At 37.9% G+C, this 21,703-nt stretch overlaps 1 protein-coding gene across 2 annotated transcripts in view; it reads left to right on the top strand.

The window, feature by feature from the left end:
- The window catches only part of ASPG (asparaginase), a 123,980-nt gene that overhangs the window by 8,973 nt on the left and 93,304 nt on the right, over nt 1-21,703 (top strand). For both annotated transcript variants that reach the window (XM_074291058.1, XM_074291057.1), the window contains exons 2-6: nt 4,108-4,216; nt 9,989-10,100; nt 16,296-16,421; nt 16,761-16,844; nt 18,839-18,965. In XM_074291058.1, coding sequence (XP_074147159.1) covers nt 4,108-4,216; nt 9,989-10,100; nt 16,296-16,421; nt 16,761-16,844; nt 18,839-18,965 — 558 coding nt within the window. The remainder of the gene's footprint in view (nt 1-4,107; nt 4,217-9,988; nt 10,101-16,295; nt 16,422-16,760; nt 16,845-18,838; nt 18,966-21,703) is intronic.

The raw sequence follows: 21,703 nt of genomic DNA, 5'->3' as shown, positions 1-21,703 counted from the left end.
GAGGAGAGTAGCTGGAGCTATGGGCAGAATCCTGGAGCTGTCCACGATGCAAGGGGGTGGGGCTATGCTAAAGCTGCCTAGCATTCCCTTATCCTCCCGGTTTCCTTGCCCAGCATCACCTGGGCAATCACGGCCAATCACTCTTCCCTACTGGAGACCTGGATAGAAGGGATGCCCATCACCTACTCTTGATTTCCTGCATCCTACTTATGACAGCCTCACAGACACGGCTAAAACCATTTTTTATGGAAACCACATTGTTTTAAGTAAGTGTCTATAGATTAGAATCCAGGTGGCCAGAGGGATCTGTGCCACATTTTACTTGAATGCTAATAGTGAAATTGGGAATTGAGGGTGGGCAAAATCCTGGGAGGAAAATATTTAGAACACTGAGTTTTAACCTTTTATAACCCAAGGTAACACTACCAGACAGCTCTCTAGCTGGAAGAGCAGAGAATCAAGAATTAAGAGAGAAAATGATAGGTGGCGTTTGTACAGTGCTTTAAGGCTTGAACAATTCTTTAAAAATAGTTATTTGATATGACAGCCCTGGGGAAAATATGCTGTTATTAGCCCCATTTCACAGCTGAGGAGATTGAAAGTGAGACAGGGTCATTCAATTCATGTCGGAGGTCAGATTTAAATTAAAGTTTTCCTGACTGTGAGTCCAGCTCTCTAGCCAAAGTGGTACTAGCTGCCTAACATGACAGGTTGTCTGAGGGAGAAGAGGAAGGATCCTTTGGATTTTAATCTGGTTTCCTTGGCTCCCCAAACAAAGAGGTCTAAGGGGGAGAGGGAGCAGCTACTTGTACAAAGCTGCCTGTGTCAGTGCCTGGCTCAGCTGGCCCTGTTCTCTGATGCCACCTTGTGGCTATGCTGTGACTGCACCTGGCATAGAGAGCCAAGGAGGAATCCCAAGGTGGAGTAATGTGAACCTGCTTCGCAATGTTCTGGAGAGTTACCTGGTCACTGAGGGTAAGGAAGCGGCTAGTCTGCGGTCCTGGCCATTTTGTGGCAGCGGTGAGACCCGGTCCTGGGGCATCCTTCCTGTGTATAGCTTTATCTACACTCCACCATTGGATGCTTCAATTTCCCCTATTGCTGTTTCTTTTCTGCCACATACAGAGCCATCATCATCATTGTTGTCGTTGAAAAGACATCATCATGATAATGTCACATTTCTATAATATTTAGGGCTTACAAAGTTCCTTTTTTCCCCTTCCCATTATCTTTACTCTAATATAGATACTCACCACCACTTTTCTAATTATTGTAAAAAATCTCCTAACAGCTTTCCTCCCTCTCTTCTGCTTCTTCCCCTCCTGGCCATCCTTCACAAATCACCAGAATAATCATTTGTTTTCATAGATCTGCCCTTGCTGCTTCTCTGCTCAAGAACTTTCTGTGGCTCCTATTGCAAGATGTGCCCTTTCATTTGTGACTTTTATGCTTTAATTGTTGTGGTGGTTGTACTTTTTGTTTACAGAAATCCTTTACTTTTCTAAATGATACTTGGATAAAATGGGAAATAATTTACTACTATTAGTGTAGCTAAATTAAAATGGTAGAGATTATTTACTAAAAAAAAAGTTAGGAACATAAGACATTATCTAATCTAATTTTATCCCCTTATTTTATAGATAAGGAAACTGAGGCTTTAAGAGAGAAATGGCTTGTCTAAAGTCACGTGGACTATTAAATAGCAGAAACAGATTTTTTTATCAGGCTGGTTTTTGAATTTATTATTTATCAGCATTTTTTGGTTGACAATAAATTCCATTAAGTTAGGGGATATGTTTTTTAAATAATAATGGCTTTTTATTTTTCAAAATACATGCAAATATAATTATCAGCAATCACCCTTGCAAACCTTGAGTTCCAGATTTTTCTCTCCCCTTCCCTACTGCCCCTCCTTCCCTAGACAGCAAGTAATCCAATATAGGTTAAACATGTGCAGTTCTTCTAAACATTTTTCCTCATTTATCATGCTGCACAAGAAAAATTAGATCAAAAGGAAAGTTAGAAAAAGCAAACAACAACAACAACGGTGAAAATACTATGTTGTGGTACATATTCAGTAGGAATTATGTTTTATTTAAACTTTCTAAAACTAAATATCATGTCTACTGCATACAGTAGGCACCTAATAAATATTTGATTAATGGATGAATGAATGAATGAATTTGATAAACCTACAATTTGGTCTTGTCTTTATTTCTAAATTGTTATATGTGACTACCACAATCTAAACTGTGGACTCCTTGTGAGAGGTGGGAGGTGGGAGTTGGGGATGAAAAAGCATCTTTTTAATCATTATTTACTTTGGATGACCAAGTCCAGGGCTCAATAGATGTGTTTTATAAATGTTTATTAATAATAATAATAGTGGACAGCTAAGTGGTGCAATGGATAGAGCCCTGGACCTGGAATGAGGAAGACCTGACTTCATATCTACCTTCAGATACTTACTAGCTGTATAACTCTGGACAAGTCACTTAATTCTGTTTGCCTCAGTTTTCTCATCTAGAAAATGAACTAGAGAAGGAAATGACAAACAACTCCAGCATCTTTGTGGATTTTTTTTATTATTATCATTATAGATTTTTATTTACCAGATATGCATGGGTAATTTTACAGCATTGACAATTGCAAAACCTTTTGTTCCAACTTTTCCCCTCCTTCCTTCCCTCCACCCCTCCCCCAGATGGCAGGTTGACCAATACATGTTAAATATGTTAAAGTATAAGTTAAATACAATATATGTATACATGTCCAAACAGTTATTTTGGTGTACAAAAAGAATCGGACTTTGAAACAGTGTACAATTAGCCTGTGAAGGAAATAAAAAATGCAGGCAGACAAAAATAGAGGGATTGGGAATTCTATATAGTGGTTCATAGTTATCTCACAGAGTTCTTTCACTGGGTGTAGCTGGTTCAGCTCATTACCGCTCTATTGGAAGTGATTTGGTTCATTTCATTGTTGGAGAGGGCCACGTTCATCAGCATTGGTCATCACATAGTATTGTTGTTGAAGTGTATAATCATCTCCTGGTCCTGCTCATTTCAATCAGCATCAGTTCATGTAAGTCTCTCCAGGCCTTTCTGAAATCATCCTGCTGGTCATTTCTTACAGAATAATAATATTCCATAACATTCATATACCACAATTTATTCAGCCATTCTCCAATTGATGGGCATCCATTCAATTTCCAGTTTCTAGCCACTACAAAGAGGGCTGCCACAAATATTCTTGCACATACAGGTCCCTTTCCCTTCTTTAAAATCTCTTTGGGATATAAGCCCAGTAGCAATACTGTCCAGCATCTTTGTTAAAAGAGAAGTGATTTATTTGGCTGAGATAACCTCATAAAATTAAAGGTAGATACTACTGAGTCTGCATCCAAAAGAAATCATAAAAGATGGAAAAGGACCCACAAGTGCAAAAATGTTTGTAGCATCTCTTTTTGTAACGGCAAAGAATTGGAAAATGAGAGGATGCCCATCAGTTGGGGAATGGCTGAATAAGTTGTGGTATATGAATGTAATGGAATATCATTCTATAAAAAATGATGAACAGGCTGATTTCAGAGAAGCCTGGAAAGACTTACGTAAACTGATACTGAATGAAGTGAGCAGAACTAAGAGAACTTTGTACACAATAATAACAAGATTGTGTGATGATCAACTATGATAGACTTACATCTTCTCAGCAATCCATGATACAAAACAATTCCAGTAGATTTTGGATTGAAAATGCCATCTACATCCAAAGAAAAAACTATGGAGACTGAATGTAGATTGAAGTATACTATTTTCACTTTTTTGTTGTTGCTATGTTTTTTTTTTTTTTTTTTTTCTCTCTCATGTTTTTTCCGACTTGTCTTTCCCAAAAACAACAACAACAAAAATTAAAGGCAGAACCTGAAATAGAAGGGAGGTCTGATCCCTTGGTCCAGACTTCATTCCACTTAACCTCACTGCTTTAGTAAAAAGCACTTCACTTTTAGTAAAAAGCACTTTACTTTCCATGAAGTCCATAATATGAGCTTCTGACCTGGTAGAATCAAGGCACCCTGCAGACCAACTACTTTGCATCTTCTCCTAGTTCTGGTTCCTGGAAGCAACCTGTTCACTGCTCTGAAAAAGCTACCTATGTTTAATGATGAGGAATACTCTCGAGAACATCAGCTACCGGAAGATACTCTGGCCCTTCCGTGAGTACTAAAGAACTGTGTCTGAACATATAGTTTGGGCTAGGGAGGAGGGGAAGAAAGCTTGAATATACTAGGCCCCAACTTGAGTATGGGAAATTGAAAGGTCATAGAAAGGAAGAGAGAAGACAAGAGCTTTTAACTCTTATCTTAATTTTTTTTTCTCTTCTATTTCTTCTCCTTTCTCACTCACTCTTACTCTTCTTCTTCCTCCTTTTCTATAGCAGTACAGTATTTTGTGCTCTTTTTTTCAAAGCACTTTTACCTTTATTTCATGTACTTTTTATAAAATCCTAGGAAGTAGGAAAGAATCATCCTCTTTTTTTTTCCTGATGGGAAAATAGTTCTGGAGAGATTAAATGATTTACTCAGTTACATTGCATTATCATTTATATCATTGTCTCTGTTTATTCCCTTATTTTTCCCTGTTATTGCTATATGTAGCTAGCATTTTTAGAATATTGAAATATAATATACAAATATAATGATAATGAACATTTTTGCTTTGTTCTTTTCTCTTACTGGAATGGCTTCTACTTTTTCCCCATTACATCCTTACATAGGTAAAGCTCATTTATCTCCAGATATTTATTTTATCTATCTTTTCTAATATTCTTTTCAGGTCCTTAAATTAATTCACATTAGTCTTAATAAAGAAAATATTGAGGTTTCCAACTATTATCAGTTTTTTGCTTATTTCTCCTTACAACTTAAATTTTTCTTTAAGTACTTAGGTAGTATGCCAGTTGGTGTGCATATATTGTTGTGATATTATTTTATTGATGGTGGTTATGTTTAAAGATACCATCAATAAAATAATAATAATTTTTCTGCTTATCTTTTTTTTTTTTTTTTTACCATTTCTGTATTCTTGCCTTGAATGAGATCATGATTAGTACTCCTTTTTTCTAAATTAGCCCAAAGCTATACTTTATCTTTATTTAAGTTCTTTGTCAATATTTTTGTTTCACATGTTTTTGTAACAACTATTGTTGGATTTCTGTTTACTAATCCATTCTTTCCCCCTCCATATCTTACATTCCTGCTTTCATATCTGCATTCTCTTTTCTTGTACTTCAGTTATGTAAAATAATAGGCTCTTTTCTATTCTTTTTCCTTATTTCTCCTCTAATATATTCTTCCCTATCCTTTTTCTTCTCTTTTAAAACCAAGAACTGTATTAAATCCATCTGTGATACTTAAAGATAGTGGGACTCTAAAGGGACACATCACATTTCTTTTCCTATTAGAAGATAAGTACTTTCAAAATAGTCTCTTCTAGTTGCTCAGTTGAACTTTCCAGGTTTTTGGTGGTGTGGTATGGTGTTCTGTGTTTTGTGTGTGTGTGTGTGTGTGTGTGTGTGTGTGTGTGTCTGTGTTGTTTTTACATTTTTAGAGTTTCTACTCAGCTCATCTTTTTTTGGAATGCTTTAGAATCCTTTATTAAAAGTACCCCTGTTCACTCTCTTCCCCCGCCCCCAGTTTTTTTGGGTAAGTTATTCTTATTTGTAAATTATTCTTTTTCCTTTTGGATAAGAGTATCCAAGACTTTTTCATCTTTACAATAGTTACATAATCTTGTTTGATTCTGATTAGTTCTTTGGTATTTGAATTCTTTCTTTCTGAATGCTTATGATAGTTTTCTGTTACTTTGAAATTCTAGAATTTGACTTACGTTACTGGATGTTTTTAGTTTGGGGTTTCTTTACTGTGTTGTGATTGGTGTATTCTTTTTTATTTCATTTTGATCTCTGGTTCTAATAGATCTGGGCATTTTTCATTTATTGACCATGAAGAATAGTATCTTCAGTTTTTTTCATCACAGTTTTCAGGGAATCTGATTATTCTTAATTTAGCTCTCCTTCACTTCTATCTCTATTGATTTGGATCTATGAGTGATGCTTTACATGCTTTACATGTTCTTCAATTTTTTTTAATCTTTTGATTTTGTTCTAATATTTCTAGTCTCCTGAAGTCATTGAGTTCTGATTTTCCTTTCAGGGAATCCTTTGCTTTTATAAAGTTTTCTACCTTTTATTTCTAGGCTGTTTATTCTCCTTCCAATTTCCTCCACTATAATTCTCCTTTTAATATTATTTTCACTTATTATTTTTCCTTAATTTTTTCCAATCATTCACATAGTCCTTTTGGCCAACCTGTTATTGTTTCTCTGAGGTTCTGTTTATATTTGTGAAATTACTCCTTTACTTGTTGTGTTTCCTTTAACCCTTAATATCCCTCTCCTTCCAGTAAATTGGCTTAAGTGACTTGCCCGGGGTCACCCAGCCAGTTAGTGTTAAGTGTTTAAGGCCAGATTTGAACTCAGGTTCTCCTGACTTCGGGGCTGGTGCTCTATCCAACTACATCAACTAGCTGCCCCGCCCTTAATATTTCTTTATTGAATTTGGCATTTCTTCTGATAATTGTATTTTTCCTATGATGGTCTCTTTGGCTTTTAGGTTTTAGGTCCATTTACTGATACTGTGGCTGGTACCCGTTGGTACCTTTCTGAGATCTGGCTGGTTTCTGGTCTGGATAACTTCTGTTGTTGTTTTTGTTTTGCTGGAGTGTAGGCTGTGTGAGGAGACTGGGATTTATATTGTCATCTTAACCTGAAGTTTGAGATAAATTGCTGATCCTCTCCAAGGCTGATGTTGTGGGGTGAAGGTCAGGGATGCTGGTCAATTTGAGTGCTCCAGCTCCAGAGGTAGGGGTGGGATAGACGTGTATGTGTGTGACCTAGTGGGAAAACAGAAACATAAGATAAGATAAAAAAAAACATAAATTTAAGTAGGAAGTAGGCATTGGGTTTTCCATGGTGATCTGCTTCTGAAGAGAGGTGTGTGGGTGGAGATTGGATGCAGGAAGCTGCCTCTTTGATTTGTTCATTAAAAGTTTCTTGATAATTTGGAAAGAGCAGTTTCATTTGAGTGAGACTCAGAAGCCATAGTAAGTGATTAAGAAAAAAATGAAAGAAGATAGAGTGGAGTCACCAAATATAGATTATGTTTTAAAAGAAATTTGGCTGAGAAAAAGAAGAGACACTAGATGATAGTTGATGAGATGGAAGGACTTAGGGAAGATTTTTAAGGATCAGAAGATTTTATTGTGTTTGTAGGTAGCAGGAAGGAATTGATAAATAGGAAGAAATTGAAAATAAGAGGAAGAGAGAAAATGGGGACAATTTGCTGGGGAAGTAGGAAGAAAGAATATCAATGTTGCATGTAGAGGGGTTGATCTTGGTGAAGAGAAAGGCCACATTTACAACAGATTGAAATTGCATCGGAGACTTTGTGTGTGTGTGTGTGTGTGTCTGTGTGTGTGAAGGAGGAAGAGAGAGGATAAATGGGCTTCATATGGAAATTGAGAAGAGAGATTTAGGGGTAGAGGCACTATGGGAAACTTGAGGGAGAAAAGAGGTTATAAAGGAAGAGGAATTCAACTTTTTTTGGGAGGGGGGTTATGTCAGAGAAAAAATATCCCAGACCATTTATAATTCTTTTTTAAGTGGAAGGCGCTCCTTTGGAGAAGTAGTGAGTTCCCCATTACCAGAAAGCTTCCAAAATAGGCTGGACTTGTGAGTATATTAGGATTCTTTTTGGGATATGGATTGCAATAGATGGATACTGAAGAACCTTACAATAATAAATTTTTGTGACTTTGTGTTTGTCAGCTTACTTTGTCTCTAAACTCTTTCTAATTATTCCTGGGGGGGTGGGGGTGGGGTTGGGATTGGGGTAGTGCAGTAGATAAAGCATTAGACCAGGAGTCAGGAAGACAAAAGTTCAAATTTGACCTCCGACACTTGCTAGATGGATATACCCGGATAAGTCATTTTAAATCTGTTTGCCTCCATTTCCTCATCTGTAAAATGAAATGGAGAAGGAAATGGCAAACAAACAACTCCAGTATCTTTGTCCAACACCCCTTCCCCAATTGGATTATGAAGAGTTGAACACTACTGAAATCACTAAAGGAAAATCATTACTGGTTCCCTGCCTTTTCTCCTCTCTCCTTCTTGATTTGCAATTTTGACTCAACATTTATTAAAAGAGGAAACAACAACACAAAAAACAAAATCCTGGCTCAGTAGCACATCTCTTTTTTTCCCCCTGAATAGCTTTCCCCCTCCCTCTTTTTTCAAAGTTACCTGGCCCTGGAGGTTTCTTGTGACCTTCCTGGAAGTATATAACTGTTTTTAAATTCTGAGGACTGTTTGTGACCTGGCTTGTGCTGGTTTCCCATGAGGGGGAGAGAGCATTTTGCCAAGACATCCTCCCTCAATAATAATCTCCTGGTTAATTGTGTGCCTTCCCTCCTCCTCCCTTAGCAGAAGGTTATTGAGAAGGTGACTCTGAGAAGTGACTGTCAAAGGCAGAGCTCCTTCTGCTTTCCCCCCTCTCTCTTTCTGGGTCCCTGGTAGAATGCTCTTATGTTGTTGTCTTTAGAGAATCACATAGTGCAATTAAGAGAGCCAGGTTTGAAGTCAGAGAACTTGAGTTCAGATCCTAACTCTGCCATTTTTTCCATATATCACTTGGGGAAACCACCTAATACCTATGGGCCTCATCTGTGAAATGATGGAATTGGATTACATCTCTGCTCTAGAGCTGCAACAGGTCTCAGAGGCTATCCATTTCAACACCCCCTCATCCCATTTTTACAGAGGACAACTGAGACCCAAACAGATTAAAGTCCAAAATAATACAGGTATTGTCATAAATAGGATTTGAACCCATTCCTGAGTCCAGAGTGACTCTTTTAAAAATAATGTCTAGCATTAACAGGTTTGCAAAGCACTTTACAAATATCTCACTTTATCCTCAAAACAACCTCTGGAGGTAGGTGCTGTTATTATTCCCATTTTCGAGATGAAAAAAAACAAAAACAAAAACAAAAAACTGAGGCAGACAGAAGTTAAAATATCTTGGCCAGGATCACACAGCTCATTTTTGAGGCACAATTTGAACTTAAGTTTTCCTGATTCCATGTCCAGGGCTCATAGTAAACACTGTGTCACGTAGCTGTTTTTCCCACTCTACCATGATCTCTAAGTTTTTTGCTGGCTCTAGAACAAAGGATCATATATTTAAAACTGGATGAGATCCATCTACCTCCTAAAGATTATCCAGGCTAATCCTCTTATTTAGGAAATGAGGAAATTGAGCCTTGAGATACTTGCTTAAAATTGCATAGAAACTAATTAAGAGGACCTAGTCCTAGTCTCCTTGATTGTCAATTCTGAGCTTTTTCTCTACATTAAGTTTCATCTTGGAGGTCAAATACTTATAGATCACATATTAGAACTGTGAAAGATCAGAGAACACTTAGTATAAATAAACCCTTTTATAGATACAGAAACAAATCAGGAGAAGGAAAGGGAATGAATATCCAGAGATCAAACAAAATTATTGTGTTTGTTAGATATGGTTACTGTGTCAGTTGATTTTCCTTAACTTTGTTACCAGGGGGATGGAAAGAGAAAGGGGATATGAATTGTGTGTGTGTGTGTGTGTGTGTGTGTGTGTGTGTGTGTGCGTGCGCGCGTGCACAAGCAGGTTTGTATTAGCAAATGTTAGCCAATGATTAAGGTGTGTAAGTTAAAAGACATAAATAAAACTACCCCCCTCCCCATATACATGTTAGCTTATATGATAGTAATTGTAGTGTATAGGTATGGGGAGAGAAGATAATAAAAAGAGGGAGGTGGAATTAATCCCAGAAGTTTCTTCAGGAGTTGACTTTTACTTAACTCAGTTACTTTCCTTTCTATAGCCTCACCAACCATAACCAGCGGATTATATATACCATCCTGGAATATGACCCACTTTTTGACTCCAGTGACATGACAATTAACGAGTGGATTAGAATTGCAAAGGACATTGAGGTAAAATGGCATAATGGAAAAACTCCTGAATTTGGAATCAGATAATGGATTGATACCAACTCTCATATTTGCAACTTAAGCAAGCCGTTTCCCCCCCCCCCCAATTTCTTCATCTGTAAAACGGAGGAAGATTATGTGTCAGGTTCTTTTCACTCTAAATTCAATAGAATTGGTCTGATGTCCCAAGGCTGTTCCTTTCAGCTTTGAGCAACTCTTCTGTCCTCTCTGCCTGTGGGACTTCCACTACTTTCATTCTATTTCCATTCAGATAGCTTATACTCGATATAAATTAGTCTTTTCCCCCTGCCACATTATATTATGGTTCATGAAGTCCATAAAATCCACCAGATATTTTTCACATGCACCAGTATCACTGCTTCTGCTTGCACAGTTGGTTTCTTGAACCCAAGACACAATTGGCACGTCATTTGTGACTTTGTCCAAATTGTTGATAAAAATATTGCAGAGCACAAGGCCAAAGACAGATCCCTGGGATCTTCTTCTGGAAACTTCCTTATAGGTTAACATGTCTATTCATCATAGTAACAAGTACAATCACCTGACAGACACTGAACACTTTTTAAAGAGTATCTCACTGAGCCCTGGGAAGTTGAAAAAACAATATAGAGTTGAGAGAGGAGATGATTTGTTAAGGGTCAGACATTGAAAGTGGTTGAAATGAGAGCTAAAATTCAGGAGAAAGAGACATTTATTTCCCATCAGTAGTATATGGACTGTGTATATATATATATATCCCATTATCCAGGTATCCTTATGTGGTCCCTCCTGTGAGCAAGGACACAAATTTATGAGCTGGGTTTTCAGATTTGGGATTAAGAGTTGGCACTCTGCATCCAGGGAAAAGAAACTAATCAACAATTCTGACTTCAAAGCTCCATTGCATTTTTTATGCACCAACTATAAAGCTAACCCATGGGTGAGGTAATGTGGCAAAGTTGAAAGAGCAGGTTTTGAAAAATACAAGATTTGGCTTCAAATCCTGGACTAGTTACATCCTTTGTTTCACCATCTGTAAAATGAGGACAATAATCTTTGCATTCCCTTCCTCACAGATTAATGAGGTCTAAATGAGGTAGTTGATGCAAAATCCCACCACTCTACAGACATTTGTTGATCATAGCATCTGTGCAAGTTTCTGGGTACAAGCTTTGTTTGGTTTGTATTGAAGAAGTTACTTTGAGACATGATTTCTTCCTGTGCTAGTTATTTATACTAGTCCCTTGCTCAGCTTACTGAATAGAATTCAGGTGATTTATATATTTTGGTAGAAGAAGGAGCTTTTATGTTGGTCATAAATATATAGTTGATGAACCCGGATTCAAATCATGGTTCTACTATTTCTACTACCCTCTCTGAGACTCAGTTTCCTTTTTTTTTTTTTTTAATTTTATTATTATTTTTAAATTTTATAATTATAAAATTTTTTGACAGTATATATGCATGAATAATTTTTTTATAACATTATCCCTTGTATTCATTTTTCCAAATTTTCCCCTCCCTCCCTCCACTCCCTCCCCCCATGACAGGTAATCCCATACATTTTACATGTGTTAAAATATAACCTAGATACAATATATGTGTGTAAATCCAATTTTCTTGTTGCACATTAAGTATTAGATTCCGAAGGTGTAAGTAACCTGGGTAGATAGACAGTAGTGCTAACAGTTTACACTCAATTCCCAGTGTTCCTTCTCTGGGTGTAGTTGTTTCTGTCCATCATTGATCAACTGGAAGTGGGTTGGATCTTCTTTATGTTGAAGATTTCCACTTCCATCAGAATATATCTTCATACAGTATTGTTGTTGAAGTGTATAGTGATCTTCTGGTTCTGCTCATTTCACTCAGCATCAGTTGATTTAAGTCTCTCCAAGCCTCTCTGTATTCCTCCTGCTGGTCATTTCTTACAGAGCAATAATATTCCATAACCTTCATATACCACAATTTACCCAACCATTCTCCAATTGATGGACATCCATTCATCTTCCAATTTCTAGCCACTACGAAAAGAGCTGCCACAAACATTTTGGCACATACAGGTCCCTTTCCCTTCCTCACTATTTCTTTGGGATATAAGCCCAATAGCAGCAATTCTGGATCAAAGGGTATTCCCAGTTTGATAACTTTTTGGGCATAATTCCAGATTGCTCTCCAGAACGGCTGGATTCTTTCACAACTCCACCAACAATGTATTAGTGTCCCCGTTTTTCCACATCCCCTCCAACATTCATCATTATTTGTTCCTGTCATCTTAGCCAATCTGACAGGTGTGTAGTGGTATCTCAGAGTTGTCTTAATTTGTATTTCTCTGATCAATAGTGATTTGGAACACCTTTTCATATGAGTGGATATAGTTTCAATTTCATCATCTGAGAATTGTCTGTTCATATCCTTTGACCATTTATGAGACTCAGTTTCCAAATCTGTAAAATGGGAGTGTTGGATCAGCTGGCCTCTGAGGAGCCATTCACCTCTGAGTTTCTGTGATACTAGATGACACTGCAGTCCCTTTTAGCTGGGAATCTGGCCAGAATGTGGGGGGGGGGGGGGCGGAGACCATGCCATGGGAGGGGGTATTAGCTGAAAGAAATGGGGAACTTTTACCTGGCAAAGAAGAAGTAGGAAATCACAGATACTATGTATCTTTTTGGGAGCAGCTTGGCAACCTTTGCTTATACAACAGTCAGACATCTTCAAATATTTAAGTGTGAGACGTTTGTGTTTCTCCGCTTCAGAGGACCAAACAGAGTAGCAGGAGGAAGGATACAGGGAGACAAGTTTTTACCTTGATGTTAGGAGAAATTTCTTGGGTTGGTCCATAATTAACGGGGTGACTTGAGAAGTCATGGGATAAGATTAAATGAAAGTAGGATGACCACTTGTCAGCTATGTGTAAGGATGGATTTTTTTTCCTAGTTATGAGCTGTATTGGATGACCTGAGGCTTCTTCCAACTCCTAAGATTCTGGGAGTTGCAAATTGTTTTTTTTTTTTTTTTTTCTTTTTTCTTTTGCAAATCTCATGTCTGGGAAAATCTCTCAGCAAACTGCTGCTTTCATCCAATTCATCGCCACAAGAGGGTGCCACTCTCCCTTCTCTTATACTCCCTGGGCTTTTGCCATCCGTGTCTTTCCCAGTCTGTCACTGCTGCCGTACAGGTTAGCTGCATCTTAGGGACTGCCAGCAGGCAAGGCTCTACAAGTAAGTAGATTTCGAGGAAATATTATTAGACAGGGAGGCCTCAGCAGCCAGAACAGAGCTCTCTGTACTGACCAGCTTTCTTAGCCCAGTCAGTCCATTCACAGCCAATTAATATCCTCCCCTTTGCTATTCTAGCTCCTTCCCCTCATGTCCTACACAGACCTCTAGTTCTTGCTCAGAATCACGGAATTTGGGTTTTTTGTACTTGAGTACAAGATTTTTTTATTCTGCCTACTACCCTTGGCTTTCACGATCCCTTTGGTTCCTGACTGTTATCCCCAGTGTCAGTACCCATCACTGTCATCCCCAGTGTCAGTACCTCTCTTAGCTCTATATACCCAAGACTAGGAAGGCTGCCTTTTTTTCCTGGGGGAGAACTGGAATTTTCTAGTGACACAAAGTCTCTGAAACTCTCACTTGGATTCTTAACTTGGATTCTCAGAATGGTGGGAAGATCATGTCCTTGTGATTGTGGGCAATTTTCTTAATCTCATTTTCTGTTTTCTATAAAATGAGGGAAATGAATGAGATTGCTTTTCGACTGTCTTCCAGATACTGGGTTCTAGGTTCTAAGAGCACACTTCCAGCAATGATGTGTTTTATGTTCTAAGGTCATTTCTGGGACTGACATTCTATCTTCTGTGTTCTAAGATCTTTTCACACTTAACATGTGTCTCTGTCTACTGGTACGATCAATCATTGATGAAATTGTTTGTGTTTATCAATTCACTAATCTATTCAATAATCTTTTACTGACTATATTTTTTCATGAGTTCTAGTTCTGTGTTAGGAAGTACAAGACAAGAAAGTTCAGTCCCTTCCTTTAGGGAGCAAGGTGGGGAGGTAACAGGTGTGAAAAATTAAAGGAGCAAACCCAAAGATGTCACAGAGCAGTGACTGAAATATGACTATGTAGGCTGGGGTGGACAGAGGATTCTCTGTGGAGTGGGTCCTATAGACTGTGTATATGATGGTGCGAAGGAGCAGAGGGTATTCTAGCTAGAGACAGAAGATAAGGAGATATGAGATAAGGATATGGGAATGCAGTGTAAATACCTCCAGAAAAGGAGATTTTCGTCAGTCATAAAGAAAACAATCTCTATTAAATGTTAAAACTAGATTAGTTTTTTGCAGGATAAGGTCAGTCTCTTGAATTCTTCTCTGACAACCAGTTTTGAGGTTTCCTCTTAAATTAAATTTCAAAAATAGCCATTAGTGTCAGTGAACAGTAACTACAATTTGGGGGGGGGGCAGAGGGAGGGGGTTTGAAAACTGTGATTGTGAAAGACTGTGAGAATCCATGGGATTTGACTCGTTTGTATAAGGAAAGGTTGCCAATTATAGCATTTATAGCCAATGCTGCTATAAAGTGAGATGGGCTTCCTTAGGAGATAGGGAGCTTCTTATCCTTGGAAGCAAGGGGAGAAGGGGATGCTCATTCTTCAGGTTTGAGCTGTGTTACCTCAGAGATCCCTCCAAGCTGTGACCTGTGATAACAGTGATGGTCGAGAAATGACTACAGGAAGGATGTCTATGGGGAGTAGTGATGGGGAGAGAGTAGTCTTGCAATGAATGAATGAAAAAGCATTTCTAAAGTACTTGATATGCAGAAAAACAGAGCAGTTCTTGTTCACAGGAAGGTTATGTCATTTTTAAAAATAATTTATTTTTCCCAATTATATGTAAAAATAACTTGTGACATTCATTTAAAAAATTTTTTAGATCTCCAAATTCCCTTCCTCATTCCTCTCCCCACTCCCTCAGACAGTAAGCAATTTGATGTAAGCTATAGATGTGCAATCATGCAAAATATATTTCCATATTAGTCATGTTGTGAAAGAAAATACAGACCAAAAATAAATCCTAGAGAAAAATTTAAAAAGTGAGTAATAGCATGCTTTGATTTGCATTCAGACTCTATCATTTCTTTATCTAGAGATGTATAGCATTTTTCATCATGAATTCTTTTAAATTGTCTTGGATCATTATGTTGCTGAGAATAGCTAAGTCATTCACAGTTGATCATTATACAGTATGGCTATGTATGATGTTCTCCTGGTTCTACTCACTTCACTTTGCATTAATTCATTAAGTCTCTTCAGATTTTTCTGAATTTCATCTTGCTCGTCATTTTTTTAACACAATAGTATTCCATCACACTCATATACCATAATTCAGCTATTCTCTAATGGATGGGCATCTCCTCAATTTCCAATTCTTTGCCACCACAAAAGGAGCTGCTATAAATATTTTTTCTTACAAATAGGTCATTTTCCCTTTTAAGGGGGATCTATTTGGAATACAGATCTCATAGTGATATTGCTGGATCAAAGGATATGCCCAATTTTATAGCTCTTTGGGTAAAGTTCCAAATTGTTCAAGTAAGTTACATTCTAATAAGGCATGACAACACTTAGAAGAAATTATAGCTGCAAATCAAATGGAAAGAATCCCATTGTCCTTAGGGACAGTGGTTGTATCATTCCACTAATAAAACCATATCCATTTCTGATGTTGAGCCACTTGATAATGTCAAGGACTATGGTGGTAAGAATTGTCCTTTCTGAGTCGGGTCTTTGTGGTAGCCTAATAATTAAGTGCTGCTTCACTTCCAGAAAAAGTTGCCAGGTCCCATCTCCACAGAGGCTGCTCCCCAGATGATGGCTTCAGCAGCTAAGCTAGAGGCAGGAATAGTGGTTGGTGGTAAGGTAGGACTCTGTTATTCCTGGAGTGAATGAGGAATGGGTGATCCTGAGAATTTATCAGAAGGAAAGATGGCTAGGAGAACCAAGCATCCTAAAGATAATGATTGTAGGGAATAGCCATGTTAGGTGAGGGGTGAGGGTGGGGAAGGAAGGACAGTGACTTCAGAGGTCACTAACTATGGGTGGTGATTTGTAGATGGTTTGGCTTTGCCATGTTTTGGGGTTTTTTTGATTGAAGTTACCTTTTTCCTTTTCTCCTGTTTTTCCACCAGAGGAATTATGAGCAGTATTTTGGCTTTGTAATCATCCACGGCACAGACACCATGGCCTTTGCTTCCTCCATGCTCTCTTTTATTTTAGGAAACCTTCAGAAAACTGTCATCCTCACGGGTGCTCAGGTAACTTGCCCTAGATACTGACTGAGACAGAGGGGAGCAAGGGAGGGAAAAGGCTACATTAGCTATTTTTGCCTGGCCTGGACCTAGTATAAAATCTTACTCCTTCCACTGCCTTCAGTGAGGATCTCATCCCGGCACCTCCAGCATCCCATTTTAGGGATACTCACCAGGCCCTCCTATCTAACTTTTCTACAATGACCTGGGAAGTGACTAAGGGTGGTTCTGAAAGGGAGCAACCACAGAGAATGATAACTGAGGTGGGAATAGGGCAATGTCCATTATATGAATGAGGAAAAGAAGGGATGCCATTCTTTACCTTATCTCCATTTCCTTCTCTAGGTCCCCATCCATACTCTTTGGAATGATGGCCGGGAGAATCTGCTCGGTGGCTTGCTCATGGCTGGACAGTATGTGATTCCAGAGGTATCAACTTCTTTTCACTTGACTATGTTGGGAATTTGCTTGCACCTGTGAAAGGAATCACATCAAAAGGACTTTTTTCCTACCTGGTATTATTTGAATCATTGAGGCATCAAGTATATATAGGATCATATATTAGAATAAAGAAGACCAAGAAGACCTAGATTTAAAAAATAAAACTTCTTTTGCAAAGTTTCCTGTTAAGCTATATAACTCTGAAGTCCCCTCAATATATTGTTTTATAGACATAAAAACTGAGATCCACGGAAGGGAATGAATTGTCCATTATTATCACATATTATCACAAGCAGACCCTATTAGTGAACAACAAATGATTTTCTTCCCAGTAGATTCCTTCTTGCAATTCCTCCCTTCACTCTAATATCTTTTAATAAAGTAATTCACATAATCCAATGCAGTAGAGGACAATCCTGCTCTCAGAATTGAGCAGTGGGTGCAAAAGAAAGAGTGGGATATGGAATTGAAAGGCATAGATTCAGGGTCTAGCTCAGAAACTTACCTATGTAATCCTGGAATAATTACTTAATCTCTCTGGCTTCAGTTTCTTCCTCTGTAAAATAAGAAGATTGGACAATTAGACTATTTCTAAGGTCCCTTTCAGCTCTGAAGATTATCTATAAAATGAGGAGATGTACCAAAGTGCTGTTGAGGGGCTGTCTTTTTTTTTTCTTAAACATTTAATTTTTATTTTGTTTAATTTCTCAATTACATATAAACAAAGATTTTTAACATTAGTTTTTATAAATTTTGAGTTCAAAATTCTTCTTCCATTCTTTCCCACTTCCTTGAGAAGGCAAATGATTTGATATAGATTCAACATAGGCAGTCATGCAAAACATTTATCAATAAGAGTTTATTTTTCCAAATACATGTAAAGATAATTTTCAACATTTATTTTTGTATGACTTTACGTTCCAAATTTTTCTGCTTCTCTCCATTACCTCTCCCCTTCCCAAGACAAGAAGCAATCTGATATAGGTTAAATATGTTCAATCCTTTTAAACATATTTCCATATTTGTCATGGTGTGCAAGAAAAATCAGACCAAAAGAAAAAAAAAACAAACAAAAAAAAGGTGAAAATACTATCCTTTGAGCCACATTCATTCTTTATAGTTCTCTCTGGATGTGGATGACATTTTCCATCCCAAGTCTATTAGAATTCATGCAAAATATTTATATTAGCCATATTGCAAAAGTAAACATAAACAAACTTCTCCTCCACCCCTCAAATAATAAAGTTGAAAAAATATGCTTCAATCTGTCTTTAGACTCCATCAGTTTTTTCTCTGGAGATGGATAACATTTTTCATCATGAGTCCAAAATTGTCTTAGATCATTGTATTGGTGATAATAGTTAAGTCATTCATAGCTGATCATCATACAATATTGCTATTACTGTGAACAATGTTTTCCTTGGTTCTGCTCTTTTCATCCAACCCCAAGTAATGGGAAACTTGCTACTAACTGTGGAAGTCCATTCTAGTTCTGGACAGACATGATTGTTAGGAATCATTTTGCATCATTTCACTTAAGTCTTTCCAGGTTTTCCTGGAAGCATCCTGTTTTATAGTATTCCATCACAATCATGTCCTATAACTTGTTCAATCATTTCTCAATTGATGGGCATCGAGGAGTTTATCTGGTTTTTGTTTTTGGTTTTTTTTTTTGCCCATACCTTGTCTCTTCCACAACCTTTTCCCTTCTTTTATTGAGTATCAGACTAACTCTGAGTTTTAATGGTAGAATGCAAACCCCTAGATCCAGACTGTTTTCATGATTGTATCACTGTTCTTCTTCAGGAAAGAAATTTGCCTTTCCCTTATTCCATTTCCCCTGTTCTTTCACAGTCAGAGGATCTGGTTTGGTGGGGATCAGCAGGGGCTTGGCCCCCTGGGTCCCACTAATTCATCTTGCTCCCTCTCCTCCCTCCCCCTGCACCTGCTGAGTCTGCATTGAGCTCTTGTTTCTCCTACAGGTCTGCCTCTTCTTTCAAAACCAGCTCTACCGGGGGAACCGGGTAACAAAGGTGGATTCTCAACGGTTTGCAGCCTTCTGCTCACCCAACCTGCCTCCACTTGCCAATGTTGGTGCTGATATTACAGGTGAGAAAGTAGCATAGGGAAGAAAAGCTGTGGCCTCGCCCACAGTTCCCATGCCCAGGGACTGATGAGAAGTCTTAGTCTCCTATTCATCCTTTGGACAAGGAAAAGAAGAGCCTGGGTCTTTTCATAGGATTATAGAACTGGAAATGATCTTAGAGCTCATGTAGTCCATTTCTCTCAGGAAACAGGTCCAGAGGTTGCAATTACTTGTCATAAGACACAAAGACTTTAAGTGGGAGCTCAATCAAAACCGGGTCTTCTAGCTTCATATTCAATATCTCTTCTCCTGCGCCATGCTGCCTATATAAATCAACTTTCTCTTATAACCAGAAACAGACTTGGAGGGAGCAGTCACTCCCTCTTTGAGAATCTTCCTTGAGAAGACAGATGAAGAAGAGGAAATACTATTTATCACATCAAAGTCTGAATCCAGGTTGGATGTGCCTTAGGAGCAGTTTCCTTTTGTATTTGGAGAATTCAGAGATTTGTTTGGAATGAATCAATGAATTTCAGAATCTTATATGAGGGAGGAAATTTGGGCAGAAATTCCTTTTATTCTGCTTCAACTAATGGTCATCCAACATTTATAACAGGGAACTTGCTACTAACTGAGGCAGCCCATTCTACTTCTGGACAGACATGTTAGTTAAGAATTATTAGATGGATGGTTCCAAGTAATGAGCACTAGATCTGGTATCATGATTGATTCTCAACTCCAAGTTTGAGTAGCTGTGTGACCCTGTGCAAATCAATTTATTTGCATTTTCGTTTTCCACTTTTAAAGTGAGAATTGTTCTATCTAGGAAACCATTTTAATGTTAAAGAACTATAGAAATGTGGGATATTATTGTTCAGAAATTTTACCTCACAATAGAACTGAAACCTGACTCTGCATATCCTCCCCAGATCCCCAACTCCTTGCCATTGTTCCTCCATCTGCCCTCTGGATGGGAGTAAATTTTTTTTTAAATAAAGTTTGAGTAGCCCTTGAGTCACTAGTCTAATCTAGCAAGTAGGTGTATAGAGCTCTAGGCCTAGGGTCAGGAAGAACTGAGTTCAAAAATGTGACCTTAGACATTTAGTAGCCATGTGATCCTGGGCAGGTCATTTTTATCTACTGTTTGACTGTAATCCTTAAAATAGGGATAATAATAGCATCTGCCTCTTATGATTTTTGTGAGGAAATGAGAGAATAAGATAATATTTGTAAAGTGCACAATTCCTGGTACATAATAAATGCTTAATAAGTGATTATTTCTTTCCTAATGAAGAAGGGAGAAAAATCTCCTTCAAGCAGTTTTAGAGTTTTGGGGCCCCTTCTTCACCTCTTCACAGCTCTGATTCTTGCTTTTTTGCCTGTTTCCTTCATTTTTGAACAACCTAATGATCATCACTTATTTTTTGTATTTGATATACTTCATCAATTCCCTGAGTCACAGACTCCAGAGAAGCAGAAGGGTTCTAGACAAGTTCCTTTCTCTCAGTGTCCCTTAGTTTACCCATCAGAAAAAGAAGATTGCATTAGATCAGGGATTCTTAGCCTTTAGTATGTCTTGGATCCATGTGGCAGTCTGCTGATGCACTTGGACCCTTCTCAGTACAATGTTTTTGAATTCATGAGACAAAATGAATAGGATTACAAAGGAAATAAATTTTATGAAATACAATTAACTATATTTTAAAAACAAGCTCCCAATCCTCAGATTAAGAATTTTTAGACTAGCCTGTCTTAGAAGTTTTAGCATAAGAATTTTCGGGATCCTTTATTATTTTATAGGCAGAAAAACAGGCCTAGAAATGACTCATCTAATGGGCCAGGAGTAGAGCCAGGACTAGAAAGTCTAGATCTCCTGACTTTCAATTCCAAGCTCTTTTTTCTACACCATATTTATTCCTTGAGTTGCTGGGTTTCTAGATCCTTGAGGTCTGGAACCAGATATGTGTGTGGGTTTTTGGTTTTTTTTGTTTTTTTTTTTTGCTTTGGTCCTCATACTCAGCCCCAGCTGTGGACATGGGAAGGTGGTGGTTTGTCTGATGCTTCTGTGGACAAGGAAGGTATTCTTCTTTATGGTCTGTCTGGATGGATTCTTCTCTGACCTGGCCTGAACAGTGCCCTCCCATAGTCCACCCATTTGGCTAGGGATCTCTAGCCTCCCCTTTCCAGACCAGTTTGAGAGACCCTTTGGTTCTCTGATGATTTGTATGGCTTATATGAAAAGCAAACTTGGAGGTGACTTTGTTGCATAGACTGGGAGGTGAAGAGGGAAGCAAAGGGAGGAAGAATTTATTAATCACTTACAATATACCTAGCACTCTGCTAAGAGCTTTGCAGCTTTTCAATTAACTAATTCATCTTCTTTAGGGATGATAGGTAGTGCCAAATCTAGTCTTGGGCACTTAGCAGCTGTGTAACTCTGGGGAAGTCACTAAACCTTGTTTACCTCAGTTTCCTTATCTGTAAAATGAACTGGGAGGGAAATATCCAAACTGCTCTAATATCTTTGCCAAGAAAATGAATGTGAATGTTGAAAATACATTTGTATTCCTCAGGAAGGTTTGAAAATTACAACACTTTCTCTTCCTACCCAAACTCAGTGACAATACAAATACAGTTTTGCCTTTTAACAGAGTAATTTGCCTGGGTTAATGAACTGTCTTTTTAGTTCTAAATCTTTTTCTGTTTTCAGGCTTAAATTGGAAAGATGATTTCCTATTGCTATGTGCAGAATATTTGTTTA

This window comes from Sminthopsis crassicaudata, chromosome 2 (assembly GCF_048593235.1).
Source record: "Sminthopsis crassicaudata isolate SCR6 chromosome 2, ASM4859323v1, whole genome shotgun sequence".
In the NCBI taxonomy this organism is placed as follows: Eukaryota; Metazoa; Chordata; class Mammalia; order Dasyuromorphia; family Dasyuridae; genus Sminthopsis; species Sminthopsis crassicaudata.
The sequence above is the reverse complement of the archived record's forward strand: the minus strand, read 5'-3'. Positions and strand labels throughout refer to the sequence as shown.